This window comes from Mercenaria mercenaria, chromosome 1, assembly GCF_021730395.1.
Source record: "Mercenaria mercenaria strain notata chromosome 1, MADL_Memer_1, whole genome shotgun sequence".
In the NCBI taxonomy this organism is placed as follows: domain Eukaryota; kingdom Metazoa; phylum Mollusca; class Bivalvia; order Venerida; family Veneridae; genus Mercenaria; species Mercenaria mercenaria.
Window position 1 is genome coordinate 41,823,781 of NC_069361.1, and position 21,609 is coordinate 41,845,389.

Genomic DNA, 21,609 nt, shown 5'->3' on the forward strand with positions numbered 1-21,609 from the left:
ATAGTACGTACAGATTCTTGTATGTTACAATGCGTATCGTTAGATTCAGGGGTAGAGACAAATTGTTTATACTACGTCAGTCAAATGTATGGCGCTGTTAAAAAGAATAATTAGTCAACGCTCCATTCGAACTTACGGTCATACAAATATATGTAGCCTTATGTCACAGGGTGAGAAAAATGTCCAGCCAGACCGGGACTCGAACCCGGGGCCTCGGAATACCGTTCCGATGCTCTACCGACTGAGCTATCCGGCCGCCTACACATTTTCACTCCGTTATAATATTCAGGTTCTATACCGTGACATATTTCCCCACCATTTTGAAATTCGTCCTCGAATTTAAGCGGGTACTTCATATATAATCAATTACAGGCGTCGGAGACTAACCAGTGTAATGCCGTCACGGTCCCCTGTTGGGCGCCAATGCTGGCTTAGCCCAAAGCCGGCATAAAATGTATGAGTTCGTCTGTGTGAAAGTAAAGACAAGGTCTACAAATGTAAATAACAAAGATAAGATATTCACATTTGCAGACCTTGTCTTTACGTCTACACAGACGAACTCATACATTTTATGCCGGCTTTGGGCTGCGCACACACTTACATCGGGGTGGTATGTGTTAATGCACTATTACAGGAAATACAATATTCCAGATACATGCTACTGTGTGTCTGCCTAGAACATTAAGCTGATTGAAATAATTTATCAATTGTTATAGCTGACAAAATCTTGGATATGATTGGAAGTGCAAATGACATAGTAAGCAGAGCTGATCAGCTATTTGTTGTCGGAAAGGGGCTTTCAAAAGAAGGGACGAAATTGTTGGGCGCGCAACTCGCAAATATGACGATTGGTGATCTGGAAGCAATGTTAGAAGTCAATAAAGTTGACCCAACTATGATAGGAAAGCTAGTTCATGATTTTATAGACCTAGCAAAGGCACTGGTAAGAAGTCTTATTATAGAAAAAAAAAATATACCTTAACTTTAGTTTAAATTGTAAATTGCAGATGTATTGCAGTATTTAATTACACTAGATAATTTGATATAGTAAAATCAGATTCATAACGAAACGATAAAATGTAAAAAGAAGACTGGATAATTTTACCTAATCTTACCGTACAAGTATATGTACTTAAGGGAAAAGGTACCATGTTGTTCCACTACCTTCATATATAATCATAACAAGAAAAATATTAACGAGGTTTGTTATATCTAGCAGGTTCAATATTTGAAATATTTATGAACTTTCTTCATTATTTAAGGAACATTCGGTATGATTCTTTACTTAGGATGTGTATACAATATAAATATGTCTGTGTGTTTGACATGGAACATTACCATGCCGTTTCTGTTGTTTCTTTGTAGTATTCTGAAGTAGTGGACAAACTATTTTCCGGAGAACTTGGAAATCCATTCAAATCGTTTGACCTATCATTGAAAGGACAGTTTGTAATACCTAAAAGGAGTGTGCGGTTATTCAAATTTGACGAAGACTTTATGTTAGGGGGATTTATTACTCTTACCTTTTGTAAGCACACATCTTGACTGCTAGTACATTTAAAGCTTTTTCTCGATATGTCGAGAATGCATGGACACATGATTCTTAAACATGGTAGATATTTTAGCCATGAACAATGAATGATCACCTTCGGTTTTGATTGGGCAAACGTCAAGGTAACAGTGACCGTTAGTGGCAAACGTTATTTACCCATGAAGTCTGATTTTGATTGTTCTTAGTCAAAGGTCATTGATATTGCCATGAATATTAATCAGTCAGTCTCTCAGGAATTTACTCCTCACTCAGTAACTTTAGAATACTTTGTCATATGAAACTAAAACCTGACAGGCACACGTGCTTGAAATATGTTTTGCTTTGCACATTATTGTTCTTGTAACATTTAGCAAGTTAGGTTGAATAAACAGCTGAAATTATGTATCACGATTTTTGGTGAAATGTGCTTAATACACATTTACGTGGTACAATATGTAATATCTATCATTTAAACTTGTTACATTTTTTTTTCGCTCAACATTGGAATTTTTACTTATCTTAATATTACTTTTATAATTTGTTCAAGCCTGTCATACACTGCTTATGTACATGTTCTCTTACAACTGAAGAGATGAAACTTTTATTCATAATTTTATTTCATAATTTGAAGCATTTGGAGCGGATGGATATTATGGTTTGAATTTGGGCTGGGAAGGTAAACTTATAGCTAAAACTGCAGGAGCCACTGTTGTGCCTTATGGAGGCCTAACATGCTATGGTGAAATGGGTATCGGATTTGTAATGTATGGTAAACTTCGATTAGAAGGACAAATAATGGACCTGAGATTTCCAACACGTGCTGAAATAGGATTCTCGAAATTCCCATTGGATGTGGCGTAAGCTTCTTAAACGCAATACCTACTAGTGTTTATGTATGTGAAACAATTCATTATAATGTAGTGGATTAAACCAAACACGCAGTCAATTTATTATTTGCTATCATTCCAAAGTTTCTGCTATGTGCCTTCTTCAGAGAATAAATAAAAATGAACAACGGATATAACATTTATAGTACGTTACACGAAAATTGCGGGAATCAGAAAGCAGAATAATAGACGCAACGTCATTACTGATATATGTATTTAGTACATTTGAATAAGATTTAATTTGAATATCAAAACATAATGCAGCAATAAGATGATGTATTATTTAATGAATGCAGCGGATCGAAATGATACAAAAGTTGCTAGAGTTTTTATTTTATAGAAATTCATTATCTCTCAAAACAATTTCGCTAATAGTTTTTTGTATAAGTAAGTAAGTAAGTAAGTAAGTAAGTAAATAATTTATTATAGTGACATGTGATATACGTTTCACAAATCATATTAGAAATAATCGATTTAACACCGGGTTCAATGGACCTATAAGCCACCTGGTATACAAATATAAACAATATCATATCACATAAAATTGTATATACAAATTCAAATCTGCTCAAGTTGCATCAATTTATACATAAAAGTCAAGAGGGATAAAGTTTAAATATAAAAAGTATTTAGTCAATGATTATACAGTGTATTTCTTCTTAATAAATATACATTCACATTTAGCTACATTTCTTGGAAAGTTAATGACAATATGTTTCAGTTTGTCAGGATCGTTTGTAAACTTTATATCAAACAATTGTTCATTGAAAGTGTCTACGCTGATATCATTATAAAATGGACAGAAGATTTAAAAGTGCATCTCATTTTCAATTTGCTAATTAATGAAAAATGAACACAATATTTGCTCTGGAGGCTCGCCAATAAATCACCCGTTTCTACTCTTAACGGTAGACTGAGCTAACAAAGATCGCCCGTATTTACTCGGGTCTAAATATACATATTTTACTATTCAAAAAGTATCTTTGAAGATTTAATAAGTTTATAATTTAGATAATATCACTACATCCGCTTTCCAAATATTAGTGTAATAATCAAGTACCTTCGCCTTTCCAGTGTCTATGTGTACAGTAGATTTGTTTTTAATGGTTCATAATTATCAAAATCAACTTTTTCAACTGTTTTAAAATCACTACACCAATTATTTGCTTTACTCCATGTTAAGACACTCTTAGTAAATCTATCATTATCAATTCCAAAATCTCAACATCGATATTGACTTTGGAGTCATCCTGTATATGCAGTAATTGTGATTTTCGTGCAAATCTATGCACACCCAGGTAATGCTGTATGCTAAATGCTTACGTCTTTATCAAACAATATGTGAAATGTCAACTGCAGGTTGAAAATGGACTTAGAGCTAACGCCAGTTAAACTAAAACTGATCGCACTAGTGACGCTGGAGGTAAAACTTCTATTTGTCAAAATAAAGAAGATATTATACAGCAAAGATTTATGGCACTATAAAACACCGACGATCAGGAAAACAATTATCGACGTTTCCACAAAAGAAAAAGATGAATCCCCGCCTCAGTTCTCGCCAGTTGTTAGCAACGAAAATGTAAGTGAAGGCATATTTAAGTTTGCTGGTTCTGTTATATATATAACGAGGTATGGAACAATTGCGTAATCATTGCCTTAGAATTATAAGGACTATGAAGATGAAGACTAATATTTCTATTTCATTATACTATGATAAACAAATTGTACAGTTCTTAACACAATTCATAATATGTTTTATTCAGAGATCAGTGGTTTTGCATAACGTGTAGATTTTCATTTCTGTAAATCACATACACTATTAAAACAAAACACTGAAGAGGACATTCTTAACCACACACTCAAATATTCCTTTTAAGAACCGCGGGAAAAGGTCAATGCCTGCTTGTGATATCAGTCAGATAAAGAATCGAGATTATACTGAGCCTGCGTTTGAGATATCCGTTGCAGCAGCAGACGATAGGAGTAATGTGAAATTTTTCCTTGATGTTGGAACATTCCCTGCAGGAAGTAATATTGTCAATGACCGTCAACTTGGTGGTTCATCGACAGTTTTAGCAACAGTAAGTTTTGTCATTGAGAAGTAAAACAACGTCCAACACATGGGTTTTCCGTTATGTGTTTTTATGTGTACGCACAAATAGCATTTCTATGTTGAAATACGTATGCTTTATATTATTTAAACTACATACACAAAATTATACTCTTTTATAACACAAATTTCAGTAATATGCATTTCTAGTGTTAGCGAATGAAGCGAGTGTCCAAGGGCTTGTTAAATAACAATTAAATAATATAACGAAAAATATGTTGTATATACTAGAACATGAATGGTTGTATACGTTTTGAATTATAGTTAAAAGTGCATACTAATGATAACTGTCTTTGGCGGTTGAGTGATTATAATCTTTCATCAATGTATACTACTTTACTATTTTTACAACAAAGGAATTCTGAGGTGTATATATCCAAATATTATATTTTAGTTCATTATTGCTCAACAGGCAGTGGACGAATATCCATCCGGAGTGCCCTTATATTTTACCGTTTATGCTGAAAATAGTGCAGGAGCGAGAGCGGGAGTGACCTGTATGTTGACCACATATGATACTACAGAACCTACGGCTAGAATCACACCTGCATTCTTATCAACAAGTAATCCGAATGAAATAAAAGCATCTGTGTTAGTTCACGATGACTCAGAAATTATCAAAGCTTTTACTGGTGTTGGTTATGGAAAGGGGAGTTACGGTGACCAAGTGGTTCCATGGACACTGCGTAATTTAAAGGAAAGAACAACCTTGTCTACAAGTAAGTTTTATTTATGCATTGCATCCCACGCAGTGATTATTTACCATTTATGCTTTTATTTAATAATGTTTTCTTAAGTAGCATTTGGCCGTCAGCTTTGAATGGTTTTTGACACTTGGTGTCCAGGTGCCCGTTCCTCGAAAAATCATAAGTTATGTCTTAAGTTTTTTCCTAAGTATAAACTTCTGACAAAATTAAGAAGTGACATTAGTTATAATGTAAATTATTTCATAATACTAATTTAAGCATGTGCTAAATAGTGGCTATTGCAAACATTAATTAAGACTTGTCTTTACAACAGCAAGTTAATACTTGATACAGAACTATATTTTCCAGTGTTTAGTGATTAGAAATACATATCTAAGCTGTGTGAAATCCTTAAAGTATATATTAAGTCATTTTCAAACCAGTTGTGAAGTAATCTACATTTCGCTGGAATAACTGAAACTAAACGATATATCCTATTTTCCGATTTGCAAAAATCCATAACATCGTGTTTGCATTTTGTCTTCGTACTCTTAAAGTTTTCAACATAACGGAATCTTATTGCGATCGAAAAATGTTGTCAAGTTTTAGATAAAATACTGAACACAAGTTTAAATTGTATCGCAGCACTTAAATAACTTACTTGTGATCACAATTAACAACAGGATGAATAATTTAAAGTTTCACCTTGATGAAATTCCAAGCTGTCATCGTAAAGAGGTTGCGATTTTATACTTACATAGGTACGGGTACGTGCACGTGTAGGTCATTTTTTCAGTGAGCATCTACGGTATTAAAATGGCTTAAAAGTTCAATATGATATTGTTCGAAATATGTCTGAAGATTTACGTACATGCAGGAAACAACTCGATTAGATTCTGCTGAATATACTCACAATTTAGCTATTGTTATTTTTTATCAGTATAATTCATTTTAACTATTATCATTACTATTATTATTTTTGTTGTTGTTGTTTGTATTACGTTGAAATTTTGAACAAATACGGGTAAATGTTCAAGTATTAATTGCAACCTCTATATAGAAACATAGGCTATCGGCATATTATCCTAAGTCATGGTCTAAATTCGCATTAGGTTAGGACTTGTCGTAAATTCGAACCTTGTCAAAATACGTTTTGTGAAACCGCTTTTCGCACAGTTTACTCCTAAGTTATATAGTTTGAACAACTTTATCACAAGTAAGTATCGTGTTACGGGCCCCAGAACATATGAATAATGGTAATGATACATAATTATGACTTTCTTTCCAATCTTTCCCATCTATCCGGTGTATATTAAACTGATGTTTGATATATACACATTGATTAAAGTTAGATAACTTCCTTAATGTCCTAGGTGGTGATCCGTTAAAACAGTTCTCAGATTTACAAGACGGAAAATTTGTTTCGCCTCCAATCAAAACACTTAACGAAATACCAACAGCTACTTCTTGTGCACAAACATGTTTAGCTCTTGGACACTGCGTTAGTTTCAACTACGATTACAGTCCAGCGGGAACCTGTGAACTTCTTCGATCAATCCGTCAGTTTGATGATACATTGGCACAGGTAAAGATTTTATATCACGCTTATCCAGTTTAGTTTTGACGAATCAAGATCTGAGATATCCCTTGCATCCTTTACACAGGATTTAGGTATAGATTACAGGTTTTGATATATAATTATATATATCGTATTTTGCTTATTATTTCTTGCTCAGTTAGTTATAATCGGTTGGTAATATTCATTCACTTTATTACAAACGAATAAATTGGATTCTAATACATACGTTTTATTTCAGTCGGGTCTATTCAGTCATTTTGAGCGTTTGTCTAGTGGTCATTCTGTTGAGGTCAACCATAATGACCTCAACCTACAGCACAATCGACTCCATTTTGTCAATACAGACCTCAAGAATGTTTTGGGCTATAGGTCTATCATTCCAAGCGCTGGAATATTGACAGATTACACATGTCCAGAACCTGGTATAGTACTTTATTAAATAGCCTGTATATAACTCATAATAATAGTAATGTTATGTATACGATATTTTTTAAATAGCTGAAGACTTATTAAGGGTAAAAATAGAATCAGTATGTTTTGTTATTAATCCTTTTGTAGTATATTATACATTCTTAATTTCAAATAATTAACGATGTACATGCTTTATGATGTTTAAGTCACCACCCAACCTCGTAAGTACCCGTGTTTTACAATACTCATTTTACCATAATACCTCTTCAAACATATACTGGTTTCAGGACCTATCGTCAATTCTTCACGGGATTCATTGAGCATTGATGATTGCCTCTCTTTGATTCCACCTGACCGGCCTGATCTAAACAGATTCTGTATTGGTATTTACTCCAAAAGACTCAATCACAGGTAAAGTATTCAAAGTACATATTATTAAAATGTTTTTGTTTTCAAAAATGTGTTTGTAATTTGTATTTATTTCTTGTATTTCTTACTTAAGCAGCACATTTTGTATTTGTGTCCATCTGTAGTCGCATGGATGTTCGAGTCGAGGTTTCAAAGTTAATATAATCATATTGATAAACATGGATCTTTTCGGATACTCTAAATTGTTTTATCGTGTTAATAATAATTGTAATGTTTTAAAACATGTAACAGAACCATTATTGACGGCGAAGGATCCAGAACGGTGTTTAATGGAGACAAGCCTGTATTAGATCTCAAGTATACAAGGAGTAACAATTACATTGCTGGTATGCAATTCAAAATACATCTCACATTTGATTACATCTGTTCAAAACATTCGTGCTTATACCACTGTCAATGAATGTCTTTGATCTCTTTTAACTAATGTAAAAACAAACATTATTGTCAATCGTGCGCTAAGGTTTTGTGTATTCATGTATGGACTAATTAAAATGGTGATATATCAAAACCATTTATTCCATATTCGTTTTTCATTTTTGCATATATGTTTTTTATGCATCATAAGTATATTGATGCTATATGTTACATAATTATGTCTTTTTATGTTATATAATCGATGAAATTAATAGAAATCATACAAGTATTCTTATATTACAGGAAATTGGGACGGGATTACCGATGATGAAACTGGTATAAGAGCGTATGCATTGGCAGTTGGAAGACACATATGTGAAGACTCTATTCACCCGCACCATGATCCACATAAGCATTTGATGCACGAATCACAATGGACAAACATGGCAATTATGACTGCCACGGCGGATTATAATCCTTTTCCACTTGAATGTAGGCATTATTACTTTATCATAATTATTATTGTTTATCGCCACATAAGCAATTTAAATTGATATGTTTTCTTAAGGTGAAATTAAAACGACCCTTTTGAGGTATAGAATAGAAAATAGAATAAGCGAAATAGCAGCAGACTTTAGTCTTTTCATATGAGAAAATGGATAAAGCAGCACCAACATACCCTTAATGTAAGACAATTCAAATATACTAAGTGGTTAATATAGCCACCTAATTAACCGACAGGGTTGATTGAAGTTTGACAATATTTCTGCAATCATATAATGATATTACCAGAATCTCGTTAAAGTTGAACTTTATAGGAAAAGTTATTTTCTATAAATTGTCTGTATATATATATATATACCTCAGTATCTTAAAATAGTTCATTGTTTTCCAGCCGGGAAATACTACTTGACAGTTAGGGCAATAAATAAGGTGGAATACGGAGGGCCACTAGCAACAACTATCTGCCATAGCGTACCCTATATCATTGATATCACCAATCCTGTTGTGTATGAAGTTTTTGATATCAAATATGACGAAGATCGTTATATGTTATCTGCAGAACATAACTCTACGTAAGCGTTAACTTCTTACTACTGAAATGATGTCAAAACATTATCATGTGACGGTCATTAGTGTGATGCAATAAATAAACGTAACTTTCACAAACAGGGTGTGTCGGTTGAGCTGATCCAATTTTTGAACGTTGCTGAACTTTATGAGACTTGTTGCAAACTTACAGTGGCAGTTATCTTTCCTAGTGCTACTGTAATCACTGCCGTCACAAGTGCTACGTGACCATGAAAATCATATGACCGTTGAAATGAAATTTAATTTTCTTATATCCGAATTTATGGTTTTTATTTCATTACCCGTGTCAGAGTTAATCTCTGAAAAGTTTCAATAACAATGTAGCTAAAATCTGCTAGCAAATGATCAAAGTAACAATTTATGAAGATCTTGATGAAATTTTGGTGGTAGAGATCTCTCTATGCTCAAAGGGGAGACCATTGTGTTGGAAACATAACATGGCTAGAATAATCTGACTAATAGACTGTTTTTTCCGGTTTATTAAATGACTAGTTCCATATTTTGTATTAGATAAAACCATTTATGATCAAACAAATGATTTGTCAATAAATATATGCTATGTAGGGACATTGAATCTGGTCTTGACTCTGTTGAATTGTGTATCGGAGACAACCCCAGAAACTGTGAGCTATTGTCATGGACAAGAAGACCGAAGTCACAATACATTAATTATACACACCATATTCCAGATGGCATCCCGGCTTGGATTCGTTTACGTGTTACAAATAATGGTTGGTATTGCATTTCATTTGTTATAGCATTTCAATATTTGTTAATATAGACTGGTTATGTATTTATGATATATCTATTTATTTATTACAGTTAACACTGTCTTACTTTGGTTGGTTTGGCTCTTTTCCCCTTTTTTCAACAGTATTTCGGTGACATAATGGCGGCCAGTTGACAAAACTAGTGTCACTGCATTTTATACCACTACTGCATTCTTTTTTGTGCGTAACAAACAAATTAATTACTTTCCCGTCGTTTTGATGACTAGGGTTGCAGGACTTATGGGATGTTTTAATAAGGTCACCTCAAACATTGGCTAAAGAATAAAACCCGGATTATAGTTATATTGTCTGTCAACTGAATTAACACAGTAACACTAGGATTATTAGCTAGGCTAAAAAACTAAGTTCAGATTTTTCGGGTTCTTCATTATGATATCTTTAATTTTTTTCAGTTGAATTACATTCTGTGGGGAGAGCTGATCAAGCTATTATTGTGGATGCCAGTCCGCCTTTGGCTGGGACTGTATACGATGGTCCTTTATTCAAGGATGACTTGCAGTTTACAAAATATTCGAAACAGGTATTCACTGTGACAACAACAGTACTGCATATGACTTGAATAAATCCATGTTACCCGTCAATTCATTATTTATATAAACAACTAATACAAATCTGTGACAAAAATAAAACAGCTTTGAAAATATGCATGGATCTCTCTCGTAATAAAACGTATTAAACCTTAAGGAAACTTGTCAACCTGTAAATATCTAAAATATAAACTGTATTCTTAAGTACGCGTACCAATACTGATGTATTTATGAATTTTCAGACAGAATTCTGTTGTTTTAAAATAAAATCATGGAATGAATTATTGCTTTTGTTATAGATTTGTTTGAATTGGTATGGTTTTTATGATCCGGAGTCAGGAATTTCATCCTACGAAATAGGAGTTGGAACATCTGCGGGACTTACCGACATAGCGGAGTTAAAAACACTTAAACATCAAGAACATTCTTATTGTGTGTCTTTAGATGAAAATTCGACATTGATTCACAATAACGTTTATTATCCCGTTGTCTGGGCAAATAACGGAGCTGTCAACCAGAAGAATATTTCAGGAACATCAGACGGAGGTAAACCTATCTTTGATATCCTACTAGGATGCCAGTAGATGAAATGCCAGATAAAATATACCTTAGAAAAATGTGGTTATGGTTTATTTGAACTATGGCTTCATTATTCAAATGCATGGTGTTCGCTTGAAATAGCACATATGTCACTGCCAATGAATACTAATTTCAACATGGTTTTGGAAAACCGGGGAGAAAGCAAAACGGTATGTGTCCTTGTAGAGAAAAATATGGGATATAATACTTCTAGTATTTTTTATAATATTTTATCACCAGGTATGTAATAAATAACCGTATATATATTAATATATTCCATAGCTGACCAGATTGCCATTTTATTCGAATAAATTTAAATATCTTATTGATGCATTATTAGTGCGTGTTGACCTGACAAAACCCGTTAAGGGGAAAGCTGTGGATGGAAATATTAACAATCTAACCGATGTGCAATACAGTTCATCAAAATCAACGGTGCAGTTACAGTGGGACCATTTTTATGATCCAGAGTCAGGCATTAGGGAATATGACGTTCAGATTGCAAGAAGAAGGTTCGTTTGACATTAATATTTTTATTGGATTTGTTAGATTCTCTTTTTACCTATGACGAATTGTTTAACAGGTAAATCTTTTATTTGAATCATTTTGCAATTTATAAAGAATGTGTTCCATATCTCCAACAAAATTTTACAATTTATTGTCGCTCAAAATATCTCAAACACATATCAGTAAAATACTTTTCAATGGCATATTGTTTACATTAAGTAATATACTTTTCGAAGGCATGGCAGCGACTGGGCTACAATTAAGGAATGGTCCAAATTTGGAAAACACTCTAAAATGGCTGAATGGCGAAATTTCCATCTGAACCATAACGACGAAGTCAAAAGCACTGTTAAAGCTGCCAATGGTGCATTGAATGATGTTGAAACGGAAACAGACGGTTTTATAGTTGATCTAACATCACCATTACTTGAACATCTCAATGATGGATCGGTCAGCGGCAAAGACATAGAATTCCAGGTCATATATTTACCTTGATTTTTCAAAGATAATATGGGAAAAAGTTATTTGAGTCAAAGTGTCTATACTTGTTTTAGTGTAGAAAGTATAACCATTCTCTCATGGTATTTTTTTTCAATATCAGCTCTCCTGTATGCTTTAAAACCTGTTTCAATTTGCTTATATATTTTTATCTCGTCTTGTGATGTTTTATATTTTTAGAACATTATTTATTTGTTTTTTACGTAATTCGCGGTAACATGTGCATTTACAGGTCAATGCAACTGAGGTGCATGTTAATTTCAAATTTTACGACCCTGAGTCAGGAATTAAACAGTTACGGTACCAACTACATGAGCAACAACATGGAACAACACGACAATTTTATCCAGGTATTATAATAGAAATGTGTAATTACAAACTTGGTCAGTACATCTCTTAGCGTCATGGTATTTTCAGTTAAATGTGATAATAAATATACGTCACTACATTGTTTTCAATATAGAATAAGTACCTTGAAATTTGGGTTTGTCTTACATGAAATTCCTCTATCGAGCAGAAAAATATAGTATTATTAAAATTTCAATTCAAGTATAGTATTGAAAAACTGCATACAAGAAATTCCTACACTGTTATAACTATTTTGTTATATTTCAGGTGCAAAGGGTAAGTGGATTGAAATTAGTGATGTCAACGCAACACAGCATAAAAAGTCCGGTTTAAAGCTCACGGTCGGACACAGATATATTTCACGACTTGTGGCAATTAACGGTGCTGGTCTACTTTCGACTTACGAAACAAATGGATTTATAATAGAAAACACACCACCAAAGGTTTGTATAATGCATTACATCTGCATACATAATGTTTCAGTCATAATCCGCTGACATCAATGCTAAACATGTATGTGTTAACTTTAAGTGTAGCAAACTGAAATGATTATTTGCGTCGCCTTTTGTCATATCTTCCGTCACATTTGGATGTTTTATACCCTGAATGGATCTTTTCTGGGATTTTAATGTAGAATCTTTTTTATTATAAATTGATAGTCATTGGTTTTGTATGATATTTGAATTATTGCATTCATCACATGCATTTTAAACTAATGTAACCAATGCGGCATTGGTACATACTCTAATAATGGCTATAGTAATGGCCAGGGGTGTTGCCCGTTTCATTACTACGAACCGTCTATATCAAGCTGATTCTGCTATTATTCTGTTCGATTGCATTCTATGCATCAAAACGATATTCTTATAGGTTTTAGTATTTTATTGTATATAATCGCTGTTTCTTTATCTACATTACATGAACCCCTATATGATTGTATGGCTAAATCTTCATTTTCAGATAAGTTGGATAAGGGTTGGAGTATTATCTGGACTGGAACATTTGATAGATGGCTATGTATATCAGTCAGATCATAACGGAATTAAAGTATGTTGGTCAGCAAGTGATCCACAAAGTGGAATTAATGCAATTCAGTATTCTGTGGGAACAACTAAAGGTACAGCTTTTTAAAACAAACAAAAGAAAGGGTTTTAATAGATATGAAGTATTTTGGTATAATGTTGTTCTTGTTTTACTACATAGTCGTTGGAGTAAACGTCCCTTAAGAAACAATAGCATTGTTTCTATTCCACTGTAATTATCAGGAATTGCATTGTGCAATATTTCAAAAGTATTCCAAGGTTTGTATTTGATATTTACTTGTAATAATACAGGTTCAACAGATGTTCTTCCCTGGACAGAGACAGAGATATCATCTAGCAGTGCATATCTGCCATGCTCACTTAACAATACGGATACAGACGGATCCACTGAACCAGTTTACTATGTGTCCCTGAAAGCGAGAAATGGGGCAGGACTTTGGAGCACTGTAGCGAACTCATCACCTATTATTGTTGTCCCTGAAGACGTGACAGGTTGATATTACAAAAGCAAATTATTCGTTTAATAAAGTAATACGCCGAAAATAAATTTGAAAATGTAAAAATTATGTATGTAAACATGTCATCTCCGTTAACAGTTAAGTAATTATTTCGTGCTATTGGAATTATTTGTTGACCACTAAGGAGTATCAATACATTTTATGTTAAGATTAAACGGGGAAGGAAATGTATTTGATTTGATAAAGTGTTGCAATATCTTTCTGTTTTATTTTTTTTCTTCAAAACTAATATTGTCCGTAATGATTAACAAGTTGAAAAACAGCGTTAAACCCAAAACAAACAAACACACAAACAATAAAAGTTGTTTACTGAAACTAAGGATTGCTACTTTATTCCAAAGGTACTGTCCATGACGGTCCGTATGAACACTTGAAGGATGACATAGATTATCAGGCTGATGCTCACACCGTTACAATGCGGTTTTCTGGTTTTGAAAGTAGTTTACATGGTATAATGGCGTTTGACTGGGCTATCGGTACTTCGCCTGGTACCGAGGATGTGCAGCCGTATCTTGAGGATGGAATAATACATAATGAAGAAGATGATGTTTCTGGCAATGGTAAAATGTTCTCATTGATACCTTGATTTCCTCAGTTGTATGATTAAAACTAATATAGAAAATAAAGCAAACTAGCAAGAGTTGTTATCATTTATAGAAACAATTAAGGATTACGTTTGCCTTTAATCAGCATTATAAATTTTTAATCATTAGAAAGAAGTAAGTGATTTTTTTAAAGCTGAATTTGCATCGAGTGATTTTTATCTAGGTTTAACGAGTTCAGGATATGCTCAAACTGTTGTTGATCTTGATCATGGCGGAACTTATTTCACAACACTTAGAGCTACGACAAACAAAGGCGATATACTACAAGCGACAACAAATGGTTTCATTGTAGACACAACACCACCGGACATTATGTTTAATAAGTAAAATTTTATTAAATCAATTAGATCAATGGTTTTTTTTTTTTTTTTTTTTTTTTTTTAATTATTAAATGAAGAATTTGTATTTAATTTATAAAATTCAACTTGATTGTAGTAACAATTTTTAAGTAGGTTAATTATATGGCTAACTTAATGTACAAGTACACCATAATAACGACTTGAATTGAGTTTACTATTTTATATACAGTTTCTAAACAAAAACGTTTCTAATTTTGAAATTGTTTAAATGAGCTATAGTCATTTCATTATGAGATAAAACTGTTTCAGTATTTAATCAATTTAGGTTATGAGTACTACGAAAACTACACTTAGTGATGATGGTGTGTGTTTTTGTTGTGTTCATTAAACAATGTACAATTTGAGTATAATTTTATGGAAAATATAAATAGCAATTATATTTGATACCATTCAAAGTAATAATAAGTGCAAAATGTTTGCTAAAACAATTTTGATTGTCCATGTAAATAAACACAAGTTCGAACATATGCTTTCAGATTATCAAAATCGACAGCACAAGATTCCGACGTCGTTATATATCAAAAGGACCAGTCAGTGTTAGCGGCAACATGGAATTTCTCGGATTCGGAACATTTGTTCAAAGACAGCAGCGACAATATAGACACTACTTGGTTTTCAGTTGGTTCAGTTCCCTATGCGGATGATATATATAACCGCACATATCAAAATGTTTCATCAGACAACGAAGGCACGTTACCGGTTGGACATGTTAGGCCCGCACTTGCTGGTAGGTTTATGAAACTTAACTGTTCCTATGTTGTATTCACATCACAGTATAAAATGGATATTTAGTAGCAATACCAGCCTATATAATGGTTGGCTTTGTCAATGAACGATGTTGAATTCACCGACGGTCATCTTTGAATAACAATGAAAATTAATAAAGTAAACCCGTAATGCATGTGCATTATGATGAGCTATTTAGCAGGTGAATTTCATTAATTTTGAACATACGCAATTATTGCAAATGTTGTAGCCAGTCTTCAAATGATTTAGAGAAAAATATGTATATGTTTGCTTTGCAGTCAAATTAAATTACTTAAATTAAGTGTTTAAGAAAGACATAAACAATTTACATTAATGTTTGAAATTTGCTATTTTTCGCAGCTGTAATAAATATCAAAATTGCTTAAGCTGCTAATATTACAGATATAGATTAAGATATTCAATACAGCCCCACATATTTTCTTTTTGCAAAAGCGTTCATATTATATGTGATTTCTAAATTCTTACATATTCAATAGTAGTTAAAATTGTATCAGTTGCATGTTTATAATTTAATTTCAGATAAGATAGAGACTGCAGTACCATATGCACAATTACGTTAACTTTATTTATTTAAAATGATAATTAAGATAAGTAAGTTTAGGAATCTCAGAAGGTCCAAGATGCCTATTAATAATGCATTATACATTTTTTGTTGTTGTTGAATGTATTCACCAAACGTAGAACAAACTGTGCAGTTGAAGAAACAAATATAAAAATGATAATTAAGTTTCAAGGTTTCCATAATCAAATTTATATAATCATAGCAATTAAAATGATTACTGGAATTAAGGTATGTTCAGTGACAGATGGTGGAATTAGCTATTGTAATTTTGGAATTCCTTTTATGCATTTATTCGTTACATGAATTTGCTATATATGTGTCAAAAATTGTGTTATTTGTCAATTTATACTAATTTCATGGCTTCTGTATAAAATTTAATATTAGGTTAATATGTCGGTTAAAAGGGTGGCAAAGATTCTTGCAATAAAAAATAGGTTTAAAATCATTGAAACGCACGTGCATATAACATATTAATTAGTTATGTGTATTGTGCCCATTTCATGGTAATTTACATTTAGTAATCCTGTTCCATAACAGCTTTAATTCTAATTTTGAACTGAAGGGTGGCATGTGAGATCACTTAGCATGAATATGCTGTAAGATAATGGATGATCTTACACTGAAATTATTTTTTATACCATGTATATTGAATTAAAAGTCTCAGATTCTCTCAAAGGTACTACGAATTTAGTCTCTGTTGGAGTTAAAAACAAGGCTGGGCTAGAAAAAATGATTGTGTCTCCACCAGTTGTACAAGACAACATTGCACCATTGGCAGGAACTGTGGAATGTCCAAAGTTTGTTCAGGTAGTATACCAAATAACAAAAGAAAAAAATAAGATATTCAAATCTGAAAATGAGTTTTGACAGTAAGGAATAAATTACTAAGAGACAGAACAGAGTCCTCAGTCCGGAACACAAAGTGCAAAATCAATAATGTATGTTAACAAATTGATAATCTGGTATTAACGAGGGAAATTGTGCAAACACTATCTTCATTATAGTAAAAAATCATTGTCCATGTGTTATTAAAATGGTACCTTGTATCATTGCAGAGCCACTTTGTAATCGAGTGTACTTGGACTGGATTTGTGGACAAGGAAAGTGAAATAAAAAAGTATTACATTACTTTCGGTTCAAAACAAGGATATGATGATTTACTATTGTCTGAAGAAATACCAGGACAAATAACCAGATTTTCTGCAAAAGGCAAGTACAGTTGTGTTTTACCTTGCAATATTCTTTATAGACAGGTTGAAGCATATGTAGTGATATTGATATCTTCTGCCCATATTTAATGTGTTAGTAATGTTTTTTTCGCTATGTAATTAATTTAGTTGATAGCAAATTATTATTTTTTATATTTTAGATGTTGTAAAAGATCATAACGACAAGATATATGCAACTGTAACGGCAGAAAATAGAGTCGGCCTGTCAGTAAGAGCATACTCCAAAGTTATTGTAGTGGACAATACTCCACCATCTCCTGGAGTTGTTGTTGAATTGTCTAGTGTAGCGAGAGTTAATCCAAATGATGTCGACAAAACTGTTGAAATGAACAGAAAGGCGTGTTCGTCTAAAGAAGGTAATTAGCAATACAATTGATAAATAACATTAGATTTTGAACATTTAACCATATAAGGTGCTCGTTTTTCTAGCTGTTTATTATAAATGCGAAAGTTAAGGCACCTTGTCATTTGTGATTGCAAGTGAGTCCTTGCAATGCACGTATATAGTTGTAATAACACGTATTGTGATATACATGTAATGAAAAGGTAGTATTTTTGCAGTTAACCACAATGAAAAAGTATTGTTTTTCAGTTTTAATATTTAATAGTTTTCTATGTTTCAGAATGTCTTAAAATCGATGCTGTTTGCACAGAAGCATTTACGCATCTTGGTGTGGCTTGGACGCATTTTAGTGATGATGAATCTGAAATAACGGAGTAGGTTTCCACATGAATATGTTGTTTTAATTTCCTAAATAATATCAGCGATGTAATCTGTCTTGTATCTGTATGCATCAGAAGTAGATACTTCTTTTTCATTTTTTTATTACATAGATATAAGTTAAGTTCTTATCATCTTATTTACTTGGAATTACTTCCAATGAAAAACATTGGACATTGGGCTTTGATATATAGAAAGTGCATTACATTATTATGAGCATATGTTTAAAGCAAATAAAATTGTAAAACAGTACCGTATAACCTGTAATTTTTACTGCTGTAAAAGTTTACGGATTTGGGGTAAAACACATGATTGTATTTTATACGACTTTAAAATTTACGAAATCACAAGGTTTACCAATTCATTTGACTCTATGTAGCGAATTTATACGAGGCCAATTTTTACGAATCTGATATTGTCGTAAAAAAAATAGTAAAAAATAGCAGCAGGTAAAAAAATACCCGTTATACGGTATAACTGGACATATTAATTGCTTATAGATACCAACTTGCTATTGGAACATCACCGGGAGGAGCAGAGATATCGCCATTCATACCTTTATCTTCGGAACTCAATCACTATGTCGTTAAAAACATAGATTTAAAAGGACTGCGACAGGTAAGAGAAAAAGCAAGATATACGTAAATGGTATATTTCACATTTGATAACGGAAGGGCCATGTATATCAAAAATGGCAAACATATAACTTTCATTATAACAAATGATGCTCTTGAGAACGGAACTGAATTATTCTTTCAAAATTTAAAGGTAAAAATAACATATTTTTCACGTTTTATTTGGAGGAGGAGGTGTGTGGGGAGGAGTGGGGGATAATTTTAGCTAAAATTCTAACCAAATGACATTTATTGTCTTCAACAAAAGAACACCGTGATATAGCTGTATTTTTTTGTGGATCTATAAATAAATTTCAGATATAATCTGTCTATACAGTTTGTTTTAATAATAATGACTGTACAGTTGGGCATTTTTACTAAAAATGGAATGAGACTATTTTCAGTCTATTGTTTAGACAATATAATGTTTCTATCTACTTCAAAAGTTACATAAATAATGTTGGCTAACTTAAATTTACAACATGATTTAAGATTCCGCATTTTAGCATACTTTAGTAGTTGTGTGCTTGTACAAATTACAGATTGCAATAAACTTAAAACGAACACCATGACCTATAATTGTACTGGCAATTTTAATTAATTTGTCAAAATCCAGAAATAAGCAACTTTTCAGAAAAAAGTGTACATGTATGTTACAAGAAAACTGTCAGATGTGTGTTTAACATTCATTTTGTAGATATTTCTAAAATTATGACAAACACTTGTCATGCGACGAATATTCTCATGTAATTTTGTCTTAATTCACATAAACAATCTACGGCTGTTTGTGTTAGACGGTATATAGAATAAGTTCAATGTACATTTCTTGCTCATTTCAGAAGATATCAGCATATGTGTTATACTATATTTATAGGTGTTTGCAACAATTAAAGCTTCCAACTTCGCAGGGCTTACAACCAGCGCCTATTCAAATGGTGTTTATTTGTCATATTTAAGTCAAGGCTTACCTCCACTTGAACATATTGGTATATATGATGCAAACCAACATTCTGTCGGGGATGTGTAAGTTTCTTCTTAAAGGTTCCATGTGCACCGCCGTATGAATACATCTGCGGATGTCTTAAATTATATCTTGAACTTATAACATGTGTAAATGTTGCGTTCTGCTCATCCCGGGGCTAGATGGCGTGGACGGTAGCTTGCACCCAAACATGCTAAATCAAACTGAGCCTGCAACATGTTCGTTTATGTCGTGTTGGGCGACCTGTTGTTTTCCACTTTTTTATTTTAGTAATCAAGCTTGAGATGCATTTCCGAGTAATATTTTCTAAACTTTAAACTAAATTATTTTCATTACTGTTTTAGATGAAAATTATCGAAAGTTATCTTACAAAATGGTAAGAAATATATTTTCTTAATTAATTATAACAATTAAATGCCATTAAATCATAATAATGACGTATGTTCATAGGGACTTAATGTTCAACATTTTCGAGAGAGAAGAAAACGACTCACCTCTTGTAAGCGCCGCAAAACAAACGGTTACACTCTTTGCCTCTTAAGACAGATTTAATAACTCGGATTAATTACACAATTAAACACTAAAAGATAATGTTGCATACAACGCATGTTATGTTCATGGTATGAATCATATAATTCCAGAGAATTCCAGTCAGATACAAATTCCATCGAGGCGAAATGGGACGTTTCGGGTGATCCTTGCCCAGTCGTCAAGTTCGAGTGGTCAGTTGAAGAAACAGATGGGACTGTCCTGCAACATTTTATAGATATGTATAGTAAGTGTATAATGGCGCTTATTGTAATTACGCGTTAAAAAGGAAGGTAACTCTTGCTAATTGTGAATGAAATTAATCAAAGAAGGGGTACTTTTGCATATGCGATAACATTTTATTTTACTTTAATAATACTACTTTTGCTTTATCAGTGAAATATTATCTATATTATGCACACTTTAGGCTTTTTTTTTTCATTAACGAACATAAACTAAAAAGGATTTATGTTAGTTTTTTTAGTGAATAAGGATTATATGTAACATCAAAGTGAATCTTTACTTTTTTACTCGGGCTACGTGCTTCTTTAAATATAGAAGTAGTCTGATCTCGTTGAGACATATGCAATATTCTCAAAAACTAAAAAAATTCCCTGTATCTATTTATGCCTTTAGTCTATCTACCGGTCAATTTGTTAAACTCGCTCGCTTTGCTAACTAGGGAGAGCGCATCTACAAATCAAAGGGTCGTGAGTTCGATCCCCGGGCGCGGCGTATGTTCTCCAAGACGATTTGAAGAAATACATTGTTTCTGAAATAATTCGTCTTCCTCATCTAATTATTGTTGTGAAGTTGGCATTTAATTGCGGAGAACAGGTTTGTACTTTTACAGGAACCAGAACACTGGCGAACACTGGTTAGGTTAACAGGCCACAGTTACGCTACTGAAATATTGTTGAAAAACTGTGCTAAACCCCAAACAAACAAACAATTAAACCGTCTATTTGTTACATAGCTAGCACAAGCGGACGGACAGATCAGCTGGATTTGAAAGAAGGTAGAAGATATTACAGTCTTGTAAGAGTTCGAAACATGCTCGGGTTTGTGTACACCTTACGCTCAGATGGAGTAACAATCAATTCAAACCCGATGTTGCCTGGCATGGTTTATGACGGAGATGTAACAGGATATGATCTCAAGGTTTTGTCATCCCGGACAATGGTTTCAGCAAACTGGGATGGGTTTGGTAAATTACGTCAATCGAAAGGCGTCAGTGAAATACTTACTGGTAGGTATAATCATACGCAAAATGTTTACTGATTGCTTCAAATAATTATCATGATTTTATATGACAGTCGTTCATGTAGTGAATGAAAATATAATTCATAGT

General features: G+C 32.8%; 1 protein-coding gene and 1 non-coding gene across 2 annotated transcripts in view; one reads left to right on the forward strand and one right to left on the reverse strand.

Annotated features, from left to right (window-relative positions):
* Positions 1-21,609, forward strand: part of LOC123541000 (uncharacterized) — a 101,962-nt gene that overhangs the window by 54,701 nt on the left and 25,652 nt on the right. Inside the window, exons 76-107 of the mRNA XM_053545015.1 lie at positions 717-943; positions 1,366-1,528; positions 2,163-2,388; positions 3,778-3,997; positions 4,296-4,499; positions 4,941-5,247; positions 6,588-6,799; positions 7,032-7,215; positions 7,492-7,615; positions 7,865-7,959; positions 8,291-8,479; positions 8,883-9,063; positions 9,644-9,810; positions 10,263-10,390; positions 10,697-10,943; positions 11,317-11,488; positions 11,720-11,960; positions 12,214-12,331; positions 12,597-12,772; positions 13,290-13,446; positions 13,664-13,864; positions 14,232-14,450; positions 14,659-14,818; positions 15,331-15,581; positions 16,861-16,991; positions 17,240-17,393; positions 17,554-17,769; positions 18,037-18,130; positions 18,635-18,752; positions 19,623-19,771; positions 20,372-20,505; positions 21,235-21,507. Of these exons, the coding sequence (XP_053400990.1) occupies positions 717-943; positions 1,366-1,528; positions 2,163-2,388; positions 3,778-3,997; positions 4,296-4,499; positions 4,941-5,247; positions 6,588-6,799; positions 7,032-7,215; positions 7,492-7,615; positions 7,865-7,959; positions 8,291-8,479; positions 8,883-9,063; positions 9,644-9,810; positions 10,263-10,390; positions 10,697-10,943; positions 11,317-11,488; positions 11,720-11,960; positions 12,214-12,331; positions 12,597-12,772; positions 13,290-13,446; positions 13,664-13,864; positions 14,232-14,450; positions 14,659-14,818; positions 15,331-15,581; positions 16,861-16,991; positions 17,240-17,393; positions 17,554-17,769; positions 18,037-18,130; positions 18,635-18,752; positions 19,623-19,771; positions 20,372-20,505; positions 21,235-21,507 (5,838 nt within the window). The remainder of the gene's footprint in view (positions 1-716; positions 944-1,365; positions 1,529-2,162; positions 2,389-3,777; positions 3,998-4,295; positions 4,500-4,940; positions 5,248-6,587; positions 6,800-7,031; positions 7,216-7,491; positions 7,616-7,864; positions 7,960-8,290; positions 8,480-8,882; positions 9,064-9,643; positions 9,811-10,262; positions 10,391-10,696; positions 10,944-11,316; positions 11,489-11,719; positions 11,961-12,213; positions 12,332-12,596; positions 12,773-13,289; positions 13,447-13,663; positions 13,865-14,231; positions 14,451-14,658; positions 14,819-15,330; positions 15,582-16,860; positions 16,992-17,239; positions 17,394-17,553; positions 17,770-18,036; positions 18,131-18,634; positions 18,753-19,622; positions 19,772-20,371; positions 20,506-21,234; positions 21,508-21,609) is intronic.
* On the reverse strand, positions 185-256 carry Trnat-ggu (transfer RNA threonine (anticodon GGU)). Its single transcript has one exon. It is a non-coding gene; the product is annotated as a tRNA-Thr (tRNA).